Genomic DNA, 23,764 nt, shown 5'->3' on the forward strand with positions numbered 1-23,764 from the left:
CTTTATCACCTCTCCCTCTTTTTCTAGGCCTAGCCTACATAGGTCACCTAGGGCATCAATTATCTCACAACCTAGCCATCCAAACATTTCGATTTTTGGTTCACGACTGCATTGGAGTTTTCTCTAGAGGCCCTCCAAAATTGAAGCAAATATGACAGTGGGATCTTGAGATATTGTGAGCCCTAGCTCAAGGACCGTTTCTTGCCCCAGGTTTCCCTTGGCTAGTGACCTCATTGGGATCATTGCATTACCTTTCATTGAAAATTCTTTCTTTGATCCCCTTCTCCTCCCTAATTAGGTCAAGCACATCATTGGTTGCTCAATCCTATCCCCTTGACCTAACTTGGGGTCCACTTGGTCCCATGTGGTCCCATAACTTTTGGAAGGTAATTCTTCAAAGACCATTTGGAAACCAAGTCTTCATAAGGGTTTTTAGGACTAGGTCCCTCCTCAAGAAGTCTCATTCCCTAAACCTATCCCCTAAGACCCTCTTGGCCCTTCTTAGAGAGCCTTTCATCTTGCCTCTTGGGCAAGCAAGCCATATATTGAGCCTCTCTTGTGAATAGGCCTCTTTAGGAATCACTCTTTTCCCTTTATTGACCAATTCATCTAGGTGATTCCCTTCATACCAGGTCTCCTCCCATCGATGAAAGTCTGTAAAGAGTAGGAAGCTTTAGCTGAGGTGACAGTGGGCTATTGCTCTATTGTTGCCCTTGACCTAGCAGTTGCCCCTCTAAGATACCCTTTTAGAACCCTTGCTAGTTTGGGCGGTAACATTTTGGCGTTGTTGTCGGGGTTACGAGACGTGTGTTTTGTTCCCCATACGACATATTGACATACCATCATTGGCGACTCCATTGGAAGTGTTGACCACTACCGGTCAACTGCCCATAGCAGTACACCCCCTTTTCTTTGCAAAAAGGGTAGCGCTTAATCGACATGTCCGTGCCATTTGACAGTCATCGTCGACTTGATCAATTTATGTTGTAAACCCAGTCTGCATATTGAATTGTAAATAGTCTTAGCAGAGTTGAGTCGTGTATGTAAATTGCCTAGGTGGACCTAATTTTCTAAGTGATAATCTACGTTCCGGAAGGTTTTTCGTCTCACCGATCCATGATCGGCAGAGTTTTCCTTCAGCCCAACCCCAAAGCCGAAATGGATTTTGTCATTAGAATCTTAGGAGAATCCTAGTGTGTTAATCTGCTAAATTATAGTTGTGTCGCAGAACTAAGTGGTTTATGAGGGTCTATGTCAAATGGGTTCTCCCCCTTGAGATGTAAAGTTGTAAAAGTCATGATGTAAAGTGTCTTGAGGGTTAGAAAATGTTTTTAATCCCCTCATAAGTCCTAAGTCCTAGGTCCTAGGTGATTTTTCCAAAGGCTAAGTTCGAGGATCCATTTAAAAATAAATTAAAAAAATTAAAAAATTGAAAAAATAATAAAATAAAGTAAAAACCTAAAAAAAATAATAATAATATTTTGAGTAAATAAATACAGAATTTCAATTTTTTAATACATTAAAGATTCGACGGATGAGATCAAGAGATATCTTGATCCTCATCGACGGTCGAGATCATTTTGACGTGGATCACTCGAACTAGCTGTTGGGAATTTTTGCTTTAAATAGGGTGCTAGGGGTCATTTGAGACTAGATTGGATCTGAGAGTCTGGTGCTAAAGAAAGCTCTTTTGTAGTCATTTTTTGTGCAATAAAGAAGACTTTGGGGTTAAAAATCTTGCTGGTGTTACTCTTCTAAAAATGTTGTAAGATTGTTCTATTTTTTCTGCATAATTTTATTTTCAGCCATTAATGATAGCTTAATGAAGATTGATCTAGGCACAGGTATCTTGTCTGATCTTTGGGGTTTGAATGATAGTTTAGATTTTGAAATATAGTGGCAGGTATCTCCATTTGATCGGGGTTTCACTATTGTTTTCTCCTTCTATGTTGATGGTTGATTTTAAGCTGTGTAGGAAATCCTTTTTTTTCAGATTACCGAGCGTTAGGGGAACTTCTCGGCTGAACCAGCCAACTCCCCGGTTGTGTTTTCTGAAAGAGCCCAGCCAGTTCTTGATCCCGGGCTTATCATTTGAAATATTTTTTATGGATGCATGCAGGGTTTTCTGAAGCATTTTACATTAAGTTTAAAATTCCAAAAATATTTCTATGGCATAACAATAAATCTGGCTACCTAGAGCCTTTAGTTTGTAAATGCTGTAATTATTAGCTGTTCTTAAGGTTTTTAGGGTTTCATTTATTTTTTGGCATTTTCAGTTTTTGGCTGTTTGTTTACAGGGTTGCAGATCTGAAGTTGAAATCTGATTCTGAAAGCCAGATCTAGGCCCTGGAGGGTAAGATCTGGCCTCAAAACCATTTCTTGCAGAGGCATTACTCCTGCGATCCAAGTTTTTTTTTTTGGATTTGGGAACTGTTATTCGAAGGTTTTCGTTGAGAAGTCTGAAGCAGAGCAGTTTAAATTTTTTTGAGATTTCTGGAAAATATTTTTCTGGTAAAATTTGTTTAGATTGATTGGCTGCCTGGTAGGGTTTCATGCTGCATCAAAATTCTCAAAAAAAAAAAAAAAATTCAAGACCCTCAAGCCTCTATCATTGTTGCTGGTGCCTTCAAAATCTTTCTGCAGCTCCCTTGGCTCCTGCACAGTCTTCATTTCATTGATTCTTCTCAGATCTCCATTGCTGCTTCAACTATTCTCTCCACGCAGCAAGCTTCAGGTTTCGATCCTCTATGCACATCATCCCTGCGTCCTCATCGAAAATCTCCATCGCGCTGCACGTACTGTCTCCCTGCAAGCGAAATTGTCAAAAAAATTTCCAGCTCCACGCTTCTATTTCAAGCCACAAGCCAAAACTTTCCCATGTCGTCCCTCTGACCTACGTTCTCCACGCTGCTTGTTGTCCATTCCATTCCAGCTCGTGCATTCTTCCTTCTCACGTTGCTCCCATTCCACAGCTCTATTATTTGCCTCACATTGACCTGCAGATCCATTTTTCAACAATCGTTGCCCTCATCCACGTGATTTTTTTCAGGCCGCCGTCAAATTCCCGCTCTTCCTTTGCCCGTTGCACCTGCAAGCAATAAACGCAGACATAAAACTCAATGCACTTATGGTAAGTCATAGGTAAATTTGGACGCATAGGTTTGATTTCATTTTATTAGACTTCACTTTAATTAGAGCACGATTTCTTTTGGTTCTATTTTAAATTTTATTCAAGCTTTAGTTTTGAGTTTATTTGTTGATTTCAATTAGGGTAGTGTATATATATATTATTTTGGATTAATTTTCAATTTAGGACTTCATAAAAAAGGGAAAGACTTTAGACTTAAGTTAGGATAGATTTTAGTTTTATTAGACTTTTAATTTTGTTTTAATTTTACTCTTTTAAATATAAAAAAAATAAAAAGTCTCAAAAAGCAAAAAAGTCCCTTTAATTTAGTTTAGACTTTAATTTTGTTTTATTTCAATCTTTTAAATTAAAAAAATATATAAAAAATAAATAAAAAAGGTCATAAAAAATAAAAATTAAAGAAGGGCATGAAAAGGTTTTGTTTTAGTCTTTCTTTTAGGATTAAATTTTAGATCTAGTTTAGATCTTTATTTGATTTATATTTAGGTTTGAGTTTTACTTTTAGAATTTAGATTTAGTTTTTCATTTTTTTTGTTATAGTTTAGTTTAGTTTAGTTTTGGTTTATTCTTAGAAAATAAAAATAAAAATATTTAAAAAATATATATTTTTTGGAAGCTTTTTTGCCAATTTCAGTCTTGGCTAGGGAATTTCTTACGTTTCATCTTTTATGCTAAGGCTAAAATTTTGACGTGGGAATTAATGTTTATCATGCTTAAATGTTCATTCGAAGATTAACTGCATAAATGTGATCTCTGGTTAACAATTTTGGTGGTTGTTTAAAGCATTTACCTTTTAAAAATTTTAATTGTTGGAGTTTCATTAAGCTTTTGAGCCTTTATTGATTATCTTGTATCTGGTAAAAGTTAAGCTTTGATGATAAATGATTGCTCTACATGGTTTATATTTCTGCAGCGTCTGATAATTAATCGATTAAACATTAACTCCACAAGGCACTGGTCTTTTAACTTAACAAAATCAATCTAGTGCTTGTTTCTTCGTGTCTCCCAACCCAACTGGTCGACAGTTGGTCTTCATCACCTCATAGGGTCTACCCCCTTAGCCGCGAGAGACAGGCTTAAACGGAGAGATCGAGGATCAGGGTGACAGCGCCCAGTCTGAGCGTTGTCGTGACAATCTGTGCGACAACAGGAAGAATGAAGCCCCAGTTCTTCATTCAACTTCAAAGTCAATGCTTGTAGGGTGAAGCAAGCATTTATTAAGGCAATTTTAGTTCACCCTGGCAACTCCCGTGATATCAATATATAAAGATCAATGGCTTCTAAAAAGCTTCATGAGTGATTTCCTGCTTTGGATATCACATGGGTTCCAGGATATCCAAATGGCTTAGATTGGAAGTTTATGCAAAATATGTCACAATTCGAGGGTGATCCATCCACAATAATAGACCACATAGCAAAACTTATTAAGCATGTTTCCAAAGTTAATGCAGTTCATCTAGACAGCCTCATGGAGTTATTTATTGCTTCTGTTGAATACAAGCACCGAGGTTGGCTTGACTTGTGTGAGCCTGAAAGTATTTCATCTTTTATCGAGTTTCTCAACAAATTCATAAAGTATAAGGGACCCAAATTCCAATCAAATGAAGTTGCTTGTGAGAGCCTAGAGGAAGCCCTCCGAAGGGAAGGTCTCATTAGCCAAGATGAAGGAGTTGGAGATAACCTTGAGGATCTTAGTGGTGAGTAGGAAGATGAGTCCTCATTGGGTCCACATGATGAACAAGATGACTTTGAAAACACATGTGTTGGGAAGGATGAGTCTATGGAAAGTGAAGTTGAGACTAACCTTGCCTTTCTCAAGGATATTACTCTCGATGACTCTTCTTTTGAGGACCTTGAGGAAGGTGATCCCATTAGCCCCTTGGAAAATGACATTGGAGATTATTTCCATATTGAAAAGGAGAAATGGGAAATTGTTGGTCCTCAATTTGACTATGCTCCCATTTATGACACCGACAAGGAGGATGAGGTTGAAAGTGGTCCTCCCCTTCTCCCGGGCATTGTTTATGATGACTTATCCATCAATAACCTTGGGAAGGAGAATTATCATTTTCCCTTGCATGAAAGGGAGCAATTGGAAATGATTGATTCTCCTTTTTGGGAAGACCCTGTGTTTGATACCAACAATGATAAAATTGATAAGGCCCTTGCTCATACCTAGCTTCCTTATGATTCTAGGAGTATATTCAAATCACTTGAGCCTCTAGAGTTGGATTTTCAAGAAAAGGATCCCGTTGAGATTTCACCCTCCCCTTTGCACTTTCTATTGTTCATCATCTTGAGTCTTCATCAAGTGATTCCCTCACCCCTTGTCGTACGATCTCAAATGACTGTGAGCCCTTTACCCACTCCAAGTATAGTGAAAAGGAAGAGCCCCTCATTCATTATACTTTACCTCCTTCGACACACCCTCAAGGTTTTGATCATTCCATGACCTCCCCTCTCCAATGTGACCATCACCTTGAGCAACCTATTTGTTGCACTCCTTTCCCTCCCCCTTTGTTCCCCTCTCATCACAAGCTTGTGGCATCTACAAAGCATAATATTATAAACATTGATTGTGATAAGGAGTCCTTGAGAGTGATCATTCATTCCACCATTGTGTACTTAAAAGGAAAGCTCAGGACTTCTAGATTGACTTATTTTCTTTCTCCTAGGACTTCCCTTTACTTCGAATGGAGATCATGTTTTCCCGCTTCATCCTCCATGTGACTATGTCCACATTCGATTGGGAATTGCTACATGAGTAATCATACTGGCAGGCATATGTATATTGATGAGATGATATGTTCGTTGCACTAGCTTTAAGATTACACTTAGTATTAACCTTACTATATGCATGTTACAATAGGATGCATTGCATGTTGATTTTCTCATTAGAACTAACATCATAGGATATTTCTCATGATAGATTAAGTAGCATTTACATTAAATTTGCATATCTTTTATTTCCTGTTGATTTTTACGGCCTAATACCAAGCATGGGTGATCATAAGACACCACAAAAACACATTGCCTCGTGTGCTTAGTCTTTGTATGTGCAGGTAATAGGTCTACGATAACCAAGAGATTTTTGATGTTTTTATGACCTCCCGTTCGAGTAGCTTCGCGCACTTTTCCGAGAGCTCATGTCCTAGTTGGAGCCAAATGTTACCCATCACCTATGGGTAGTGTGTGGGAGAAAAATTTTCTCCTAGATGGTCCTCAGTCAGCAACTAGTAGCCCATTGTAGCCACCAGATAGCTCGATGTGCCATTTTCTCCGCCACCTGAGTCGATCATGTGGTCCCTCAACCACTTGTCATGAATGTATTGGAGGCCCCACTGGTTCCATGACTCGTAAGCTCTTTTACTTGATTATTCTAATCATTTTTTGTATTGGAGGGCAAGGGGATGCATTGGATCTTAGGCAGGATTGCAGGTGGATTGCCATTTGGGGCTTGGTCTCCCTATACGAGGTCCTAGCCCTCCAGAAGGCCACATTGGCACTTGTAGGGTGAGCGTTGAAAGTTATGGTCCTCCACCATAGCCGAGATTACTTCATTGATCCCCAGTAACATTCGTTGATTGCTCCTATTCCACCTTTTGGATGAGGATGATGCACCTGGTTCACCATGCCCAGTCGGCTCCACAGATGCACCATACACTTGGCAAATGTTCAAGGGCCCAGAGGATTGTTCCTCGCTACAGAGGCAAGGCTTATGTCATCATTCCAGCCTACAGATGGTCTAAAGGCAGTTTTGATCCATTTGGAGACCAATGAGGATGACCTCGTGCCCCCCACACCCTCTTGGTAGCACCACAGGTTTTTGCTTGGAAAACAAGGGGCCAACCCCTTGTCCACTATGTTGGGAGTCCATTTCTACATCATGGCACCCTTTGGACTTCATTAGGCCTCCTCAAAGGCCCAACGACTCACTCAGTTGATCATTCGACCCTCTTGAGAGGCTTATTCATGTATTATTGAGCTATTTGGTGGGCTGGTCACCAAAGTACTTGTTATTTTGCACATTATTTTATTTTAGGGGCTAAATTAGGCCAAAATAAGCTAAAAAGAATTCATTAGACATTGTATAAATAGATTATGAGTTGATTCATTCTCTCATCATCACTGGGATTGATCATTCTCTCTTGTGAGATTTTCACTATTCTTTTTGGAGGACGAAATTGGATGGATGGATGAATTTTGATGTTTGGATATCTTCATTTTTGTCTTGGAACTTCTATATCGGCATATGATGATGATTGGATATACTTGTTCTCACATGTAAGTGCTCTTTTAATGCTATTTTGTCATTCTTTACTATGTCACATAAATGGTGTTGGGATTTTCGCTATAGTAGGGCGAAATTTTGCTGCTTTTTTCTTGGATGAAAGGGTATAAATTTGTCTTTTATTAACGTTGCATCATGTTATGGGCCATTTTTGAATAAGTGAATGTTCCTAGAGATATTTCATTGAAATTTATCTTGAAAATTCATCACATATTGCACATCGAAGTATAAAGACCTTGAAGCAATTTTTCTCATGCCCTAATTGTCATGCGAAATTGTTCTAGAGGCCTCCTTGACCAAGTGAAATCACTCCAAGCATTGGAATCATCTTGACTCCATTTCTCCCAAAGGAATAGGCACTGGTCATCCATAGGTGATCACCAAAAGCATAGTCTTTATCACCTCTCCCTCTTTTTCTAGGCCTATCCTACATAGGTCACCTAGGGCATCATTTATCTCACAATCTAGCCATCCAAACACTTCGATTTTTGGTCCACGACTACATTGGAGTTTACTCTAGAGTCCCTCCAAATTTGAAGCAAATCTGACAGTGGGATCTCGAGATATTGCGAGACCTAGCTCAAGGACCATTTCCTGCCCTAGGTTTCCCTTGGCTAGTGACCTCATTGGGATCATTGCATTACCTTTCGTTGAAAAATCTTCATTTGATCCCATTCTCCTCCCTAATTAGGTCAAGCACACCACTGGTTGCTCAATCCTATCCCGTTGACCTAACCTGGGGTCCACTTGGTCCTTTGTGGTCCCATAACTTTTCGAAGGTAATTCTTGAAAGACCATTTTGAAACCAAGTCTTCATATGGGTTTTTAGGACTAGGTCCCTCCTCAAGAAGTCTCATTCCCTAAACCTAGCCCCTAAGACCCTCTTGGCCCTTCTTATAGACCCTTTCATCTTGCCTCTTGGGCAAGCAAGCTATATATTTAGCCTCTCTTGTGAATATGCCTCTTATGAATCACTCTTTTCACTTTATTAACCAATTCATCTAGGTGATTCCCTTCATACCGAGTCTCCTCCCATCAGTGAAAGTCTACAAGGAGTAGGGAGTTTAAGCTAAGGTGACAATGGGCTATTGCTCCATTATTGCCCTTGACCTAGCAATTGCCCCTCTAGGATCCCCTTTTAGGACCCCTGCTAGTTTGAGTGATAACACCGCCAACGTACAGAGGGTCTCCCTGATATGAAGTCCCAACTAGACCTCGCATCGTTTGGGATAGGAGCCCCATCTGAGAAATAGGCCCGGCTGCCATTATTATATTGTTAAAGATTTGCCTTAGTTGCAATTTACAACATAAGAGAGCTTGCATATACTTTTGAGATAAGCAAGTAAGCTTTTGTGAAACAAACAATTGCAATGTGTACAAGGTACTTTCATAGAGAGGAAAGAGAAACGGTGAGCCTTTAGAAGAAAAGTAATAGTATTATCCTAATAAAGACACACACATATATCTAGAAAGAATCGTTAATTAACTTGCACAATAGTTCACAAAGTAATAACGATCATGAAAGCAAATAAGGACGTGCAATTCAAAGATGTGTATCGAAGCCAACAAAATAGTTTATTTTCTTTAGCACATATAAAACACAAACATACATCACAAACATGAAAGAATAGTCTTACAACATTCACGATACATGCATGAAAGTGCGTCGGCTATGAGAGCTTCAAATCATTAAGTGAAAGTTCCAAGATACACAATTACAATGTTGCATCACTAGCTCCAATAGTGGAACGTTAAGCCACCACTTGCTCCTCAAAAGAATGATCTTCTCTCCTATGCCTAGCTTGAGAAGCCAAGGTGAAAATTAATGAACTTCTCTCCTATGCCCAGCTTGAGAAGCCAAGGTGAAAATTCCTTTGGTTCAACGATGAGGGTTTATTTATAACAAATGAGGTGACCTTTCACCTCCCATGTGACTCTTGACCTCCCATATGAATGGTGAGCTCCCATATGAATGTTGAGCTCCTACATGACTCTTGGACTTCCTAGTGACTCTTCACATTCCATGTGTGACCCTTGGGCTTCCACACATTTTCATTTTCCAATTTTCTAAATTACATAATTAATTTCCACCAATAATGTGTGTAATGACCCACCTCTAATATGAGGAGCATAAGAATATTAGCATGCATACAATGCATGTATATGATAGCTACATATGCATGTATCGCGTGCACTACACTAGTATATATTCTAAATTAACTATAAATGTTCAAAATCACGACACTCCTTCAAATAGAAGTTACACCCTTACCCATCACCACACATATTGCTCAGCGCATCATAATTAATAAGCAATACCCTAAGTAATTTCAATGATATAAATTTAAAGTATAAAGTAAATATGCTTATAAGAATAAATGTAAAATTTAAAGTCAATTATAAATATGGTTATATATTTATATATCCCAGAATATATAAAAGAAATAATAAAATATATTAATAAATTGTCAGATGATAAATTAAATCAAATTATAGTACATAGTATGGCCCAAAGGTATTGATATAAAAAATGAATTCTAAATTTTAAAGATAAAACTAACACACATGTCAATATACCAATTCCTTAAGTGAATATGATTACACGTTACAAGAGGATTAAAGGTGTCACCATGTAAAAGAGTGGCGGATCCGCTAGTAGAGAAAGCAGTGATCGCCAAGGAGTAGATATATAGAAATAGAAAGGAGCACGAAGGGAAAGGGGTGTGGAGTTTGTTTGGGGAAACAGGAGATTTTGGGGAGTTTGGGGAGTTTATTTGGGGAAGAGAGTTTTTGGGCACGAGGGCTAAAAGATTTGTCTTCTTAATCTAGGGACCGTACAGGTAGACCCTAGATAGGCTGGGAGGTAAAGGTAGTTTGGTAACTACAGCAACGGGAACAACCACAGTGAAAAACACCTTCAATTTTGTCCAGGTATTCTTCTGCAATTTACATTTTTTAATTCCAATTACTGTCTGGTTAAAATTGCACAGTCAAGGTATTACAATGTGGCAAAAATACATGAGACAAAACAACACTCTTGTGTTGACACTTTGAAGAGTTACAATTTGGCAATTGTAACATGAAATTTCATTGTAGTGTATCAATGCCAAGTTCTCTCTGTTTGTTGCTATGTCTTCAATCTTCATGATAGGCCTTGCTTGTACTTCATCTTCACCCTCCAAAGGGTTTGTTTATAGCATTAGAGTCTTCCATGTCATCATGGTCTTTATCTATCTGTCATAGTTCAGAGTTCCTTTATCTCCTTGTTTGATGGTCCCTATGTGTCTCACCTCCACAAGTGTCTTCTTCATAGAGGATGTCTAACCCACATGTGACTCCACTAGAGCACTTCCAAGCAAGTTGTTGCACACTTTTGAAGGACCTTGGGACATATGATGATTCAACAACATAGATGATGTCATCCTCTTCCTCCAGCACCTTGGACGCTAAGCATTAGAGTTGGGATGTTGCCTACATAGATGATGTACCCACAAGACCCCACATGACACCCCCAAGCTGGTTTTGTACCCTTCTTTATGGGTGTTTCCTTATGGATGATGGTTTGATGATGATAACTTAGTGGGAAGACCCCTTTGGAGCAGCTCGTACACCTTCTGGATTGAGGAAGTTGCCTTTTTAGAGATTGGATATGTGATGTGTGTGCCCACAATGCATGGGGTCATGGAGATGATGGACCACTTTCCTTGGACCATGGAGATGGCTTGTTGATGATTAGCACATTTTGAGGTGCCCCTTACACCTTTTGATAAGAGAGAGACTTGCTTAGAGCATGACATCACACCATTATTTTGCCTTATAGCTCACATGTGTGGCTTAAATAAAGGCTTGATGTTATGTTTTTGAGTTGATATGATTATTATGTTGATTGGCATGTGACCTTAGCACCACATTATGTGAATTAATGGTATTGTGGCCTCTTCTATCCTTCTTAATAAGGAACCGAGCTAGTTGAATTCCTCAATTGGATCATAAAACACACATTTATCTTGCATTAAATTCTCTTGAGTTAGTGCACAATGGAGGCCTAGGGTTTATCTTCTTGTGGATTGAGCACTTGACAAAGTATTTCTTGGTGAACCTTAGATCTTGCATGTATTGTAAGTTGGCTTATTTGCTGTGCTTGGATATTTTTCACAAAAATTGTTGCTAATCTTGTTAAGTAGGATAATTTGATGTTTGTGTGCATGTCCCTTGTTGAATTTATCTTCAATATCTAGATATTTGAGGATAAGAGTAGGTTAACTCTTCTCCCTTGAATTCCTAGAGAATCAAGAACCCTAATTTAAACCCTAGGGCATGTAGGTCATTTTTTCCTATTGTGTTGGAATTGAGTTTTTCCTTTTAGATTGTTCTAGGTTTTGGTTTGTATCCTAGACTCCATTGATCTATGTGGTGATGTTGAATATCCTAACACCAGCCGAGATTTATTTTCTCACGGAAATTATTTCTTCCAGCAATCTATTTAACCAAATAAATTATGAATCAGAATTACCGAAAAATAAAATCATTGTTATCTTAACCTCTAGAAATATATGCTCCGAAAAATAGAAAATAGGAGAGATCAATCACATATTGCAACAGATAAATATCCACAACAATTCTCCATCATTCATCAATATGGAAAATTGGGGTTTTCAACAGAGAAAATTACAAGGAAAAATAAATTTACTAGAACCTGTAACTCAACCTCTACTGAATGAATTCGACCCAAGGAATTCAGCCTCCTGGAAATCGCCCTCTGAAGGAACTCGACCTGGAGAATTTCGACCCAACAATTTGCAAACATATCGACCCTATGTCTTCCCTTAGAGTTGCCACTACACCTTAGGAAATTTGGCATTGGAAAATCGGTTTCTCTAATAAAATCGACCTCCCTCTCTCTTCAGCAACTCGACCCTGCAATTTCCAGCAACTCGGCCTCCTTTATACGCCCTTAAATCCTCTTGTAGTCTTCCTCCTCTGAACTTCAATCTACTAAGCCACTCGCACTAGATAAAATCACTCTCTTGTTGTGTCTCCTCTCTTGTGCCTTCACCTCTTCCTTAGGCTTCTTTTTAAGCCCAAATCACCAACCATAATCTCCTTTCTAGAGAGTCTATGGTGGAGGAGATTTTAGTGCAAGGAAGCCTCTCTTTGCTTTCTAGGAGTTGGCCTAAAGAGTGGGGACTCATGTCAAGGTGACAATGGGCACTTGTCCTATGTGGTGCCATGTTAGCTTCCCATAAGGACCTAACAGGATTGCGAGTTTGGGTGGTAACAGGACCTAATTTAACTTTTGGAGAGGTCATTCCACCTTTTTGAGCTAGAGGAGCTAAAGTGGACAAGGATCATTACTTACCACATTTTGATGCCTCTCCATTGCATTTCAAGGAGAACATTGTACTCTAAAGGCTAGTTGCACTCCTTAGAAGGGTGACGTCACCTCCTTTGTGAAGGTTTTATGCATGTAAAGTATCATTTACCAATTTTGATTGACTTAATCACCGAGTTGTGTGGATGAGAAGTCATTTTATATTGTTTCCTTGACCTAGATTTAGGGAATAAAAAATAGAAAGGAGTTATGAGACTCGTCTAGAAATATAGGCACTCCTCTTATTCAAAATTATTGTTAATTGTTGGAAATTACTCTCATAAACCATTAATAAAAGATCCTTTCTTGGTGCTTTGGTGTCAACTTCTTGGAGCTATCTCTTTCTTGGTTAGTTTACTTGGTTAATTGAAGATATATTTGTGAATGTTCAATACTTCTACTAGCTAGCAAGATCGATCCATTTGAACAGCAACTTTGTCACTTCAAAACAGGATATCTCGGGTTTGTTTCTCTCACATTCTCATTTTTTACCTTCGCAAGTGCTCAATCTCATGTCTTGTTTAGGCTCCTTGACAAGGGTTTTAGTATTCTTGTCCAATCCATTGTTGATCTTGTTGATGAAGACTATTCCTTAAATTGAGAAAATCTTTCTTGTAAGGCCTTGGTTTTTGTTATCACTTAGAGAAAACCCTGGCTGCAAAAACTCTAAGGTAACCTCTAACTAATCTCTTGAATTGAAAGCTAGCCCTTTCAATCCAAAGGGGTATCCCTTCTATAACTAACTCAAAATGATTGGTTATGTATTCAACACATTGACTAGATCTAATTAGATTTGAGCAACATTGGTATGGAAAAGGGCAGAATAAACCATTGGGCATGGAGTCTGTTTGACAACAAGTTACTGCTTACAAGCTATATGAACATGATACAAAGGCAAGGTAGCAACAACTTTCTTAAACAATTTGTCATTTAGTTGTGATAGAAGCAAGTAGGCATAAATACCAAAAAACAGAGCAATTAATGAATTTTGTTTAAGATATCTAAGTGGAAAACATATAGCAATTTAGCATTAGTAAAACTGCGTTGATAAACAGAATTCAACTTTAATAACTTAATTTCCAAAATGTAGAAGTCATATGGGAAAAGATTATGAAACAAAAAAGATAACAATTACTAGAAAACAGGCCGGAAACACCGGTTACAGTAGCTTATATTAATGTTAAATTGTATACAAAATATATCAAAGTTCTGTCAAGACATTCCAACCCTTCTTCATTACACGATCTCTGTCTTTATAAGAAAAGACAAACTAACTAAAAATAGGTTTCTAGCAAAGCTTTAACTATGAAGTCTAAAAATCACAGCATACATCTCAAATACATGCATATAAAACTTTCCAATCCTATTTGCATCTAAAGATCATGTTGTTGCTAGAGTCATGGTTGGAGATAAGGATCACCGAGTCGAATTCGATGAGGTGGCATCCAAGTCAACAATTGTCCATGAGCTTTTTCCTCGCGAATTCCTGAAAAATAAGGTCTAGTGATCTCTTCAAAACTCCAAAACTGTGATAGTTGTTAAAAAACCGAGAGAGGTTTTTTTAAATGGGTCTGTTACGGACAAAAGCCTCTTTTGCTTTTAAAAAATTCGTTCTCATTTGTTTGGAAGGCGTGCCCGAAATAACTGTGTTGTATAAGAAAACCAGAGATTTCACTGACCATTTTTACAAAAAATGTGTTTCAACTTTCTACTCCTGTTGTCACTGCATTTTCCTTTTTTTTATTTTCAAACACACGATACGCTGACACTCCCGTTGTCAATGCATTTTTAAACTTTCAGAACTACAATAACGATGATACTCCCATTATCATAGCTTTTCTATGTTTATTTCAAATTTAACATTGACACTCCCATTGTCAGCACTTTAAAAATTATATACTAAAATTGTGATAACAGTTGGCTTCACAGGGATGTTGTTGATCATAGATGGTAGCAAGAACCCCTATAGACCAGAGGCCTGGTCCATTGGGTTGATCCCAACTCAACAACTGCAACTTGCAACCTACACTGTAACTGACTTGCAACCGACTGAAATCAAATTATACAAACTAAAAATCACAACTACACATTGCCGAAACTGAAAATTGTACTGTAAAATTCACTGTTGAAAATCAAACTGAAAAAATGTTGAAAACTAAACTCAAAACTTTTGAAAGAAATGCTCAAAATGATGCTCAGAGTGTTGAGCTTATTCAAAAACATCCTACTCCATGCTACTAAGAACCATTTCTAAATCAAGTGATATCAAAACTCCAATGTAACCACGAAAGTAGTGAACCTCTTAACTGTATCCTATATCCATTTTTGTGGAAAAATAGGATAGGAAAAATTACTAAGGATAATAACAAAAAATTATTTGGTAGCTCATATATACAATCCTTGGATCTTGTCTTATGAAGGTAAAGGCATCTGATGTTTTAATAAAAATTAACTCCATGTAAACTGCCACAGGATCCTGGAAAGAAAAAGAAAACTCCTTTTGGTCAAATACAGGCTCACTGCTTTCTTGAAACTGATGATGAACATTTTCTTGTAGAGAAAACATAATTGACTGATCTAATAACTTATTATGATCTTCTTCACTACCTTCCTGTGAGTTTGTTTGATAGTTGTCATACAATGGCTCATTGTTTTCATAAGGTTGATGCAAATGAATACTTCCAGATAAAGGGAATTCTATTGGTTGCTTGTGTTGATCATCCTCATCATAATCATCATACTTATCATATATGGGTAAATCAAAATCCTTTGTATAATAAAAAATAACCTCTTGATCTCCCATTCCTACTTCTTCAAAAACTAAGTGTGAATGATTTTTAACAAGCCATTGTTCTTCATAGGAATTTGCAACAGTCAATCCTTCATCAAGTTGACAACTCAAATCATAACAAAAAGTATGTGAAGTATCTAGAAAACTATCACATACATTTTCAGCCTCACTTTTTAGGAGAATATCTTCATTTTGATGTTGATTAGAATTTCCTACAGAATGACTCTAATAAGACAAATCCTAATGTTTTCTCTGAATCAACAAGGCTTCTTGTTCTAACTGAAATTCTTCAACAATTCTCTCTAAACAATTAATCTTATCTTCTTGATTAAAAATGTTACATGAATCGAAAAAAGAAGATATAAATGAAGAGAAATCTTCATGCAATTCATCATTGGAAAACATATTAATCCATTCCTTAAAACCTTGAAGAGAACCAGGGTTTGGCACATACTCTGTTATCTCAATTGATGAAGTACCTATATCAGCAGCTGAGCTCGCCATTCTAGAATCAATGGAGTCACCAGTGAGACTCTTGAGCTATGAATCCTATTGACAATGGAGTCTCCATGGAAGCTTCTAACTCTGGATTCTTGAAAATGGAGTCACTGGAGCAAAATCTCACAACCAAAATTGATGTCCAAATCTCTGTTTGCCCTTGGAGATTTGATCGAAAAAATTAAATCGTTCAGGGAGAATGTATCTTTCGTCCCCCAGCAACGATGCCAAAATGTTATCACTTAGAGAAAACCCTAGCTGTGGGAAAAACTCCAAGGTAACCTCTAACCACCCTCTTGAATTGAAATCTAGCCCTTTCAATCCGAAGGGGGATCCCTTCTATAACTCAGTCAAAATGACTAGTTATGTATTCAACACATTGACTAGATCTAATTGGATTTAAGCAACGTTGGTATGGAAAATGACAGAAAAAACCATTGGGCATGGAGTCTGTTTGACAACAAGTTACTGCTTACAAGCTATATGAACATAATACAAAGGCAAGGTAGCAACAACTTTCTTAGACAATTTATCATTTAGTTGTGATAGAAGCAAGTAGGGATAAATACCAAAAAACAGAGCAATTAATGAATTTTGTTTAAGATATCTAAGTGGAAAACATATAGCAGTTTGGCATTAGTAAAACTGAGCTGATAAACAGAGTTCAACTTTAATAACTTAATTTCCAAAATGTAGAAGACATATGGGAAAAGATTATGGAACAAAAGACATAACAATTACTAGACGACAAGTCAAAAAACCATCACACTGAATCTCTGAATTTCTGAACAAATAACACTGGTTACAATAGCTTATATTTATGTCAAACTATATACAAAATATATCAAAGTTCTATCAAAAAATTCCAACCCTTCTTCATTACACAGTCCCCGTCTTTATAAAAAGGACAAACTAACTAAAAATAGGTTTCTAGCAAAGCTTTAATTACAAAGTCTAAAAATCGCAGTGTACATCTCAAATATATGCATATAAAACTTTCCAATCCTATCTATATCTAAAGATCATGTTGTTGTTGGAGTCATGGCTGGAGATAAGGATCACCAAGTCGAATTTGATGAGGTGGCATCCAAGTCAACAACTGTCCATGAGCTTTTTCCTCACGAATTCTTGAAAAATAGGGTCCATTGATCTCTTCGAAACTCCAAAACTATGATAGTTGTTAGAAATCCAAGAGAGGTTTTTTTAAATGGGTCCGTTATAGACAAAAACCTCTTTCGGTTTTAAAAAAAATCATTCTCATTTGTTTGGAAAGCGTGCCCGAAATTATTGTGTTGTACAAGAAATAACATAGTTTTAACTGGCCATTTTTACAAAAAAAAGCACTTGCTACTCTCGTTATCAGCTCATTTTCCTTTTTTTATTTTCAAACACACGATAACGCTGACACTCCTGATCAATGCATTTTTAAACTTTCAGAACTACAACAACGTTGATACTCCCATTATCAATGTTTTTCCCTATTTATTACAAATTTATCATTGACACTCCCGTTGTTAGCACTTTAAAAATTATAGACTAAAATTGTGATAGCAGGTTTCATGGCTTGTCTAAACCATTGTCTCTTATTATAATCCATAAGCATTAAATAACCAAATCTTAGAGAGGCATCCTACTTGAACCCATAAGCCCTAAGTGGAGACAAGGCACTAAGCTTACTTCCAACAACCAGTGACACATGAATCTCCGATAACTCGCGATTAATCCCGAGTCAAACTCTGCTCTTCCCTCAAACGATCCGATTCAACTCTGGGCGAGTCAAACTTGCGTTCACTGAGTTTGATTTGTGGTCAACCCAAGTTTGACTTGCGACTCACCGATTAATTTTGATTTAGGTGACTGAGGTGATTTTCAACCATCAACTCGGCGAGCACGGGTTTTAACTTTTAGGGATCCTGCATTTTTTGCTGTGTGGTTTAGTTACGTTAAAAATTAAACGTTGGTCTGTAACTTACTTCTCACTTCTCAGGCCCACAACTCATACATCAAGAAGGTAATAGAGTCGTAGTGTAATAGAGGCATAGTGTGCAGTGTGCTCCAGTGTAGCTTCAACGTGTGCTATGTCAAAGATTTCAGTGGCAAACCATTATTGTATCATTTCAGCAGCAATCAAGAGATTTCAGTTACTGCGTTTTTACTGATTCGTATGCAGTATTTTATAAACTTTCAGAAGGAGATGCTTCTGGTTCATGTTGTCACTGGTAAGGAATTAGGACTTAGTACTTTGGATCATGTTTGGACTCATAACATATATGAGATACTTATTCATTCATGATATTTGGGACATCTATTGATATTATGCATTGTTTGGAGTCTGGACATGGCTTTGTTGAATATGAATGAACAATGTTTTTTTTTAATTCAATATGTATATATCTTTATTTATTGAATTCACCGATTTTTTCCCAATTTTTCCCCAATCCGATTAAAACACTTTGCTCTTTTGCCTCGCCGATTTATTGCCGATTCCGAGTCTGGTAACATTGCCAACAACCAACTAAAAAACTCTAAAAGTCCAAATTATTTTATTCTTGTCATGTTAAAAATAAAAATACAAAAAGCTATAAAAGAAAAATCCCACAAAAAATATTTATTAATTGTCCAGCATAAAGTTAACAGTTTATTTCATCTTTCTAGACAATTTTGTCCAAGAGTTTATGCACGTTGACTAATTCTAACCCTGAGGAAGCAAAAACATCCCAACACATCTGTGCTCAAAGGTGATATCTAACATTTTGTCAGCTGATTTAAAGTATTTACTAATTCTGGAAATTATACTACAGAAAGAATAATCAGAATTGGTAAAATCCTAAAAGCTAGGGTTTGACCCTAAAAGGTGCATTCTAACCCTACTCTGGCTGATATTTCATTTCTAGATTGTTTCTAAAGTTTATCTAACGCAATCTAATAGTGAAATTTATCTCCTAAGTGCTCCATTGTGTTTATATTTCAATTTGGAGATTTTTGATGAAACCTTAGGGGATTCACAACCTCTCTTTTACAAGTTGTGTTGATTGCATGATTATTATTCATTAATACTTGTAATTTGTCATTTTTGGGTTCGTTTTACATGTTATTTTCATTGCCCCGGCAAACGCAACCAAGGTTCATTGTTCCAAGTGCTTTCGGGCACTTTTGGGTTGTTTCTCCACACCCAAAATATGCATTCGCTATGTTTTTCCATTATAAATCAAATTCTGGAATTTGTGGACAGAAACAAACTCATCCTATTTTCAGCATATACTCGAATGGTAACTCAAGCATAGCACTTTTAATTGGTATGTGCAATCGTATTTCATTCTTGAGCACTAAATGGTACTTATTCTTGCGATTATTGAATGAAACCTGTGTTGATTTGTAATTTTACTGTAGCATAATATCATTTCAGATCTAGCACATGTTAATTAGCTTGTAATCCTCATTATATTGTCCCCGCAAGGTTTTCTTTAGATGGCATCCCTAATAAATATGTTACCATAGATTAGTACACCTCACCTACAGAGATTCAAACCGAGCATTTGCCATAGCAAAATAGCCAAAAACCCAACAACATTGAGAATAACAAATTGAGCTAATTCCTTGCCATGTGTGTGTGCATTTAGCCAAGTGACTTAGCTCGATAGATTTGAACAGAACCATTTTTGGGTGGAAATCACTCAGAGATCACAGACTCGAGTCTAGTAGAGTTGCCCTGGGTTGGAAGTACAGATTATATTACCTATTACAACATTATTTACCATAAGCACCATTCATCGAATATGATGAAACATGGAAGGTTTCCTTGAGAATATATATGTCATTCAAAATAATAAATAAAAGACCAAATAATATTAAATATTGAAAAGGTGCAATAACACACCTGTCCATATGCGAACATGCAGCTGTTGTAGCCTGCTAGGCAATTCTCAACCATCGGGGCACCGATAACATTAAACACTTCCTCCTGAAGAAAACACACGAAATCGATTATGTTCCTGGAATTTTCGGAATGGGCACCCATTGCAAGAAATGGCATCGTTTGTCAACTCCACAGACTGCATTCTGCTTCTTCTGATCATTCCATCAACTTCAGAAGTTACATTCTGCGTCGATTGGTGGTAAATTTGTGCAAAACGCACCGACTGAAAAGAAGACGAACCTGTGTCACACTCTCAGATGCAACATAGTCGAAGGAAAATCGGCTCTCCGGCTGCCCGAGCCACGTTAACGCGCGCGCACTTTCCTGTATGATACATCTTCCGAAGCCGTGAGACCCAATCTCCGAGATGCTGAGCGGCCGGATGCGAATCATAGCCTGAATAACCGTGCGCATTTAAATTCCCATGAATGAACACCAAAATCCGGCACAGATGACAGAATTGAACCTCAATTTCCAGGAGAAACGAAGAAATGAAAGAGGAGGAAAGTAAATAAACGAACCTGCACGTTGGCGTCGGCGACACGATGAACATCTTCTTGAAGATCAAAATGAGGGGCATCCTGGCACTCGTATTTAAGCAATTGGGGACTGTTTAGCCTTCCGGAGCTCTGCGATCGAGACAGAGACGTAGGGGTGGACTTGCTGTTAACGTTAGAAATGTTTCCGGGAGGATTATCGAAGCTTCCGGTGCTGGAAGAATCCGCGCGGCTGATTGAATCGCCATCGCTATCGGCCCTGCGGAGACCTGTGCGTCCTTTAGCGGCCGGGCAAGAGGCCGAGTACGAATGCAAAGGATTCCTCGGACGATTCGACATCGCGGCTCACAGATGCATTGAGTCCGTTGCAAATTGAAAGTAGAATCCGAATTCTCTGAATCAAACTTCAATGCATCCAGAGGACTTCTAACACATAGCGGGGTTTTTTTTGAAAGGGTATTGTATACTTGCCACCTTCTCCCGCCAAATGATGGAAAAATGTTCGGACAGGACAGGCCACATGGTGTTTGCATAATTTTCATAATAGTTTCATTTAGACTAAAACAGTCATTAATAATAAAATATGTATACCATTTTTCCGTTTAAGAAAACTTACTTAATAAAAAAATATATATAAATATAGAATTTTATATGTAGTTTATTTGTCAGAGGTTTTTGGAGGTTTTCCTGGTTTATTTTTGGCTTAATTTAGCAGTTATAGTCAGAAGCACTATTTTGGACTTAATTTAGCAGTTATATTCAGCAGCACTATGGATTCTTCAAAATTCAAGTGTTTGAGAGGTTTTTTAAGGTGTTGAATATATTTGCACGCGAGTGCATGGTTCAAGGGCAGGGCTGACGGCTGACACGCTCCCTCGATCCCCATTTGTGATGCTGCTGTGCAGCGTATTTGTGTATTTGATCACTGATGTCGATTGATGTGACATATATATAATATATATAATATATACAATGTATTTTAAATATTTCTACAATTAGCTTAATAGATTGATCTGCACAGGACTAGCCACCACCTTTCTAAGAAGGTGTTGAATATGTTACAATAAAAATTCAGTTTAAACAATTAAAATTCAAAAAAAAACGGTTTATGTCACCAAAAACTTTAAAATGTCTAATATTTAAATAATGTCATTTTAAAGTGCAAAAATGATGTTACAATAAATTCTAAAATGTCTAATAGTATACAATGTCATTTTAAAGTGTAAAAGTATATTGTTACAATAAGAACAAGTTGAGTATTCATTTCTTTAAATGCATTAGGATACTCAGTCATGTGAAAAAATTGGTTTGGCATTAATAATAGAAAAAATAAAATTGTGAATGTGAATATTGTTTGATTTCCTACTTTTGTGATCCATATTGATTTTGAGAATGTTTTTCCGATGAATCACATTATTGTTTGTTGGTTAATGTTTCGAACCATCTAATGTATGTACCACATTAAATGGTTCGAAACATTGACCAACAAACAATAATCCTAAAGATGAACCACAATAGATGGTTTGAAACATTGACCAACAAACAATAATGTGATTAATTCGAAAGACATTCTTGAAATGTGAATATTATCAAATAATAATAATATGTTTATAAGTCTTTTCAAAAAATTAATTGTTATTGATGTCAAATGGTGATAGCTAAAAAAAAAAATAGTGTAGGCTTAAAGAGCCCCTTCTAATAAGTTATTGCATGCCCTCTAACTCCTTGAGGAGATTAATTTTTCAAGTCAAAAAAAAAAATCTTATTTAACCCTTGTCCAAGTTGGCCCTCCCCAATAGACATGTTGGTTCAATTTATGTGATTGAACTAGTATAAGGGTGAATGCATGAAGATGGATTACACTTTTGGGCCAAATGTGGCAATGAAATTTCAAAAGTTTAATCTTTTATCAAATTGAAGCCCTAAAAATTCATATAAGTGTTGTGAATTTTGATTTGGAGTAAAAAGACAATTTGTGGAGAATTATGTTGTTGTCCTAATGATAGTTTTTGCCAAAAAAATTAGTGTTGTATAATCTATCAATTTTCCATTAAATTAAATATTTGTCCTTGCAAATTTGTGCACATCTTAAGAGGTATGTGTGCGTTCACATAGCATAACTTAGTCTAAATTGTATAATTTTTAAAATATATATATGAAAGTGTAGCAGGAGGGGGGGGGTGTTTACACAATCCTGAGGGAACAACGAAAGTAAAATTCTCATGGTGCCTAGGAAGGAAACCCAAAAACCAAGCATAGATGTATGGACTCCTACAAGGAGTACGCATGCCAAAAGTCAAAGGCGTGGAAGATATCATTTTTTTAGGAGATTCTTTGTTTACAATTCAGTACCTTAATAAAGAGAAATGTCTGAAAGATAATGGCTTGGTCCTCCAAAGGATTAGAAGGCTCGATGTTTTTTTTCACTCTAAGAAGTTTTATCATATTCTCAGAGCTAACAATGAGGAAGCCAATCTACAAAAGCTAATAAAGCATGCTCATTGGAAGAGACCTTGTTAGAAATCAATGGCTTTAAAAGACATTGACCAATCCCATAATTGTTATATGGTCTCTTATGTTTGGTTATTTCTTAGGCCCTTTCATTTTTGAACATGGTTCTTCTTAGAAATAATTCTAATCCCTATCCCCTCCCCTGAAATCCCTCTTCCCTTCATCGCATTGTTCCTTATTGTAACGCCCCCTCCCACTTTACCCAATTTCACGGGTCTGCGAGGGTAAACATGAGAGCAAAGAGTTACTATCACATGACCCAACCTTCAAACTCCAATGAAGGAAGTGGAGCTTGCAAACTGACGACAAAAAGACAACTAACATCATTCGTCAGAGCTATAGGACACTCAAGGGCCAAAGGACCACCCCAGATGACTAAACCCTAAGCTAGGGCTCTTTTTCACTGACCTAGACCCCAAACTGCATGCATGACAAGGCCAAGGTGCAATTATAGGCCTCCAAACGTATGCACATCATTACCTCCATGCAGATATGACCCAACTTGCCTAGTTTAGAGGCTACAGTCCCTAGATCTGAGCCATAATTCCATGCCAACATCCAGCCCACTGCCCAGAACTACCTGAGACTTTCCAAATCATTATTAACATGGTGACACAACTAAACATTTAAAATCGAATCAAGAACTTGACCTAGACTGCTTATTACACATTAGACATTTCATCAAACACATGGAAAACATGTAAGTTATAGGTCATATCTAGTTATAATAGTCTGAGATTC

The 23,764-nt window shown here is 37.2% G+C and overlaps 1 protein-coding gene across 1 annotated transcript in view; it reads right to left on the reverse strand.

The window, feature by feature from the left end:
- LOC149182457 (kinesin-like protein KIN-12D) overlaps window positions 1–20,999 on the reverse strand; it is a 303,163-nt gene extending 282,164 nt beyond the window's left edge. The window contains exons 1-3 of the mRNA XM_089414561.1: window positions 20,537–20,999; window positions 20,256–20,411; window positions 19,977–20,060 (exon numbers count right to left, since the gene is read on the reverse strand). Of these exons, the coding sequence (XP_089270687.1) occupies window positions 19,977–20,060; window positions 20,256–20,411; window positions 20,537–20,851 (555 nt within the window). The 5' untranslated portion in view covers window positions 20,852–20,999. The remainder of the gene's footprint in view (window positions 1–19,976; window positions 20,061–20,255; window positions 20,412–20,536) is intronic.
- Between the last annotated feature and the right edge of the window lie 2,765 nt (window positions 21,000–23,764).

This window comes from Pinus tabuliformis, chromosome 3_2 (assembly GCF_031772625.1).
Source record: "Pinus tabuliformis cultivar Carrire ecotype Pingquan chromosome 3_2, CPIR1, whole genome shotgun sequence".
Lineage (NCBI taxonomy): Eukaryota > Viridiplantae > Streptophyta > Pinopsida > Pinales > Pinaceae > Pinus > Pinus tabuliformis.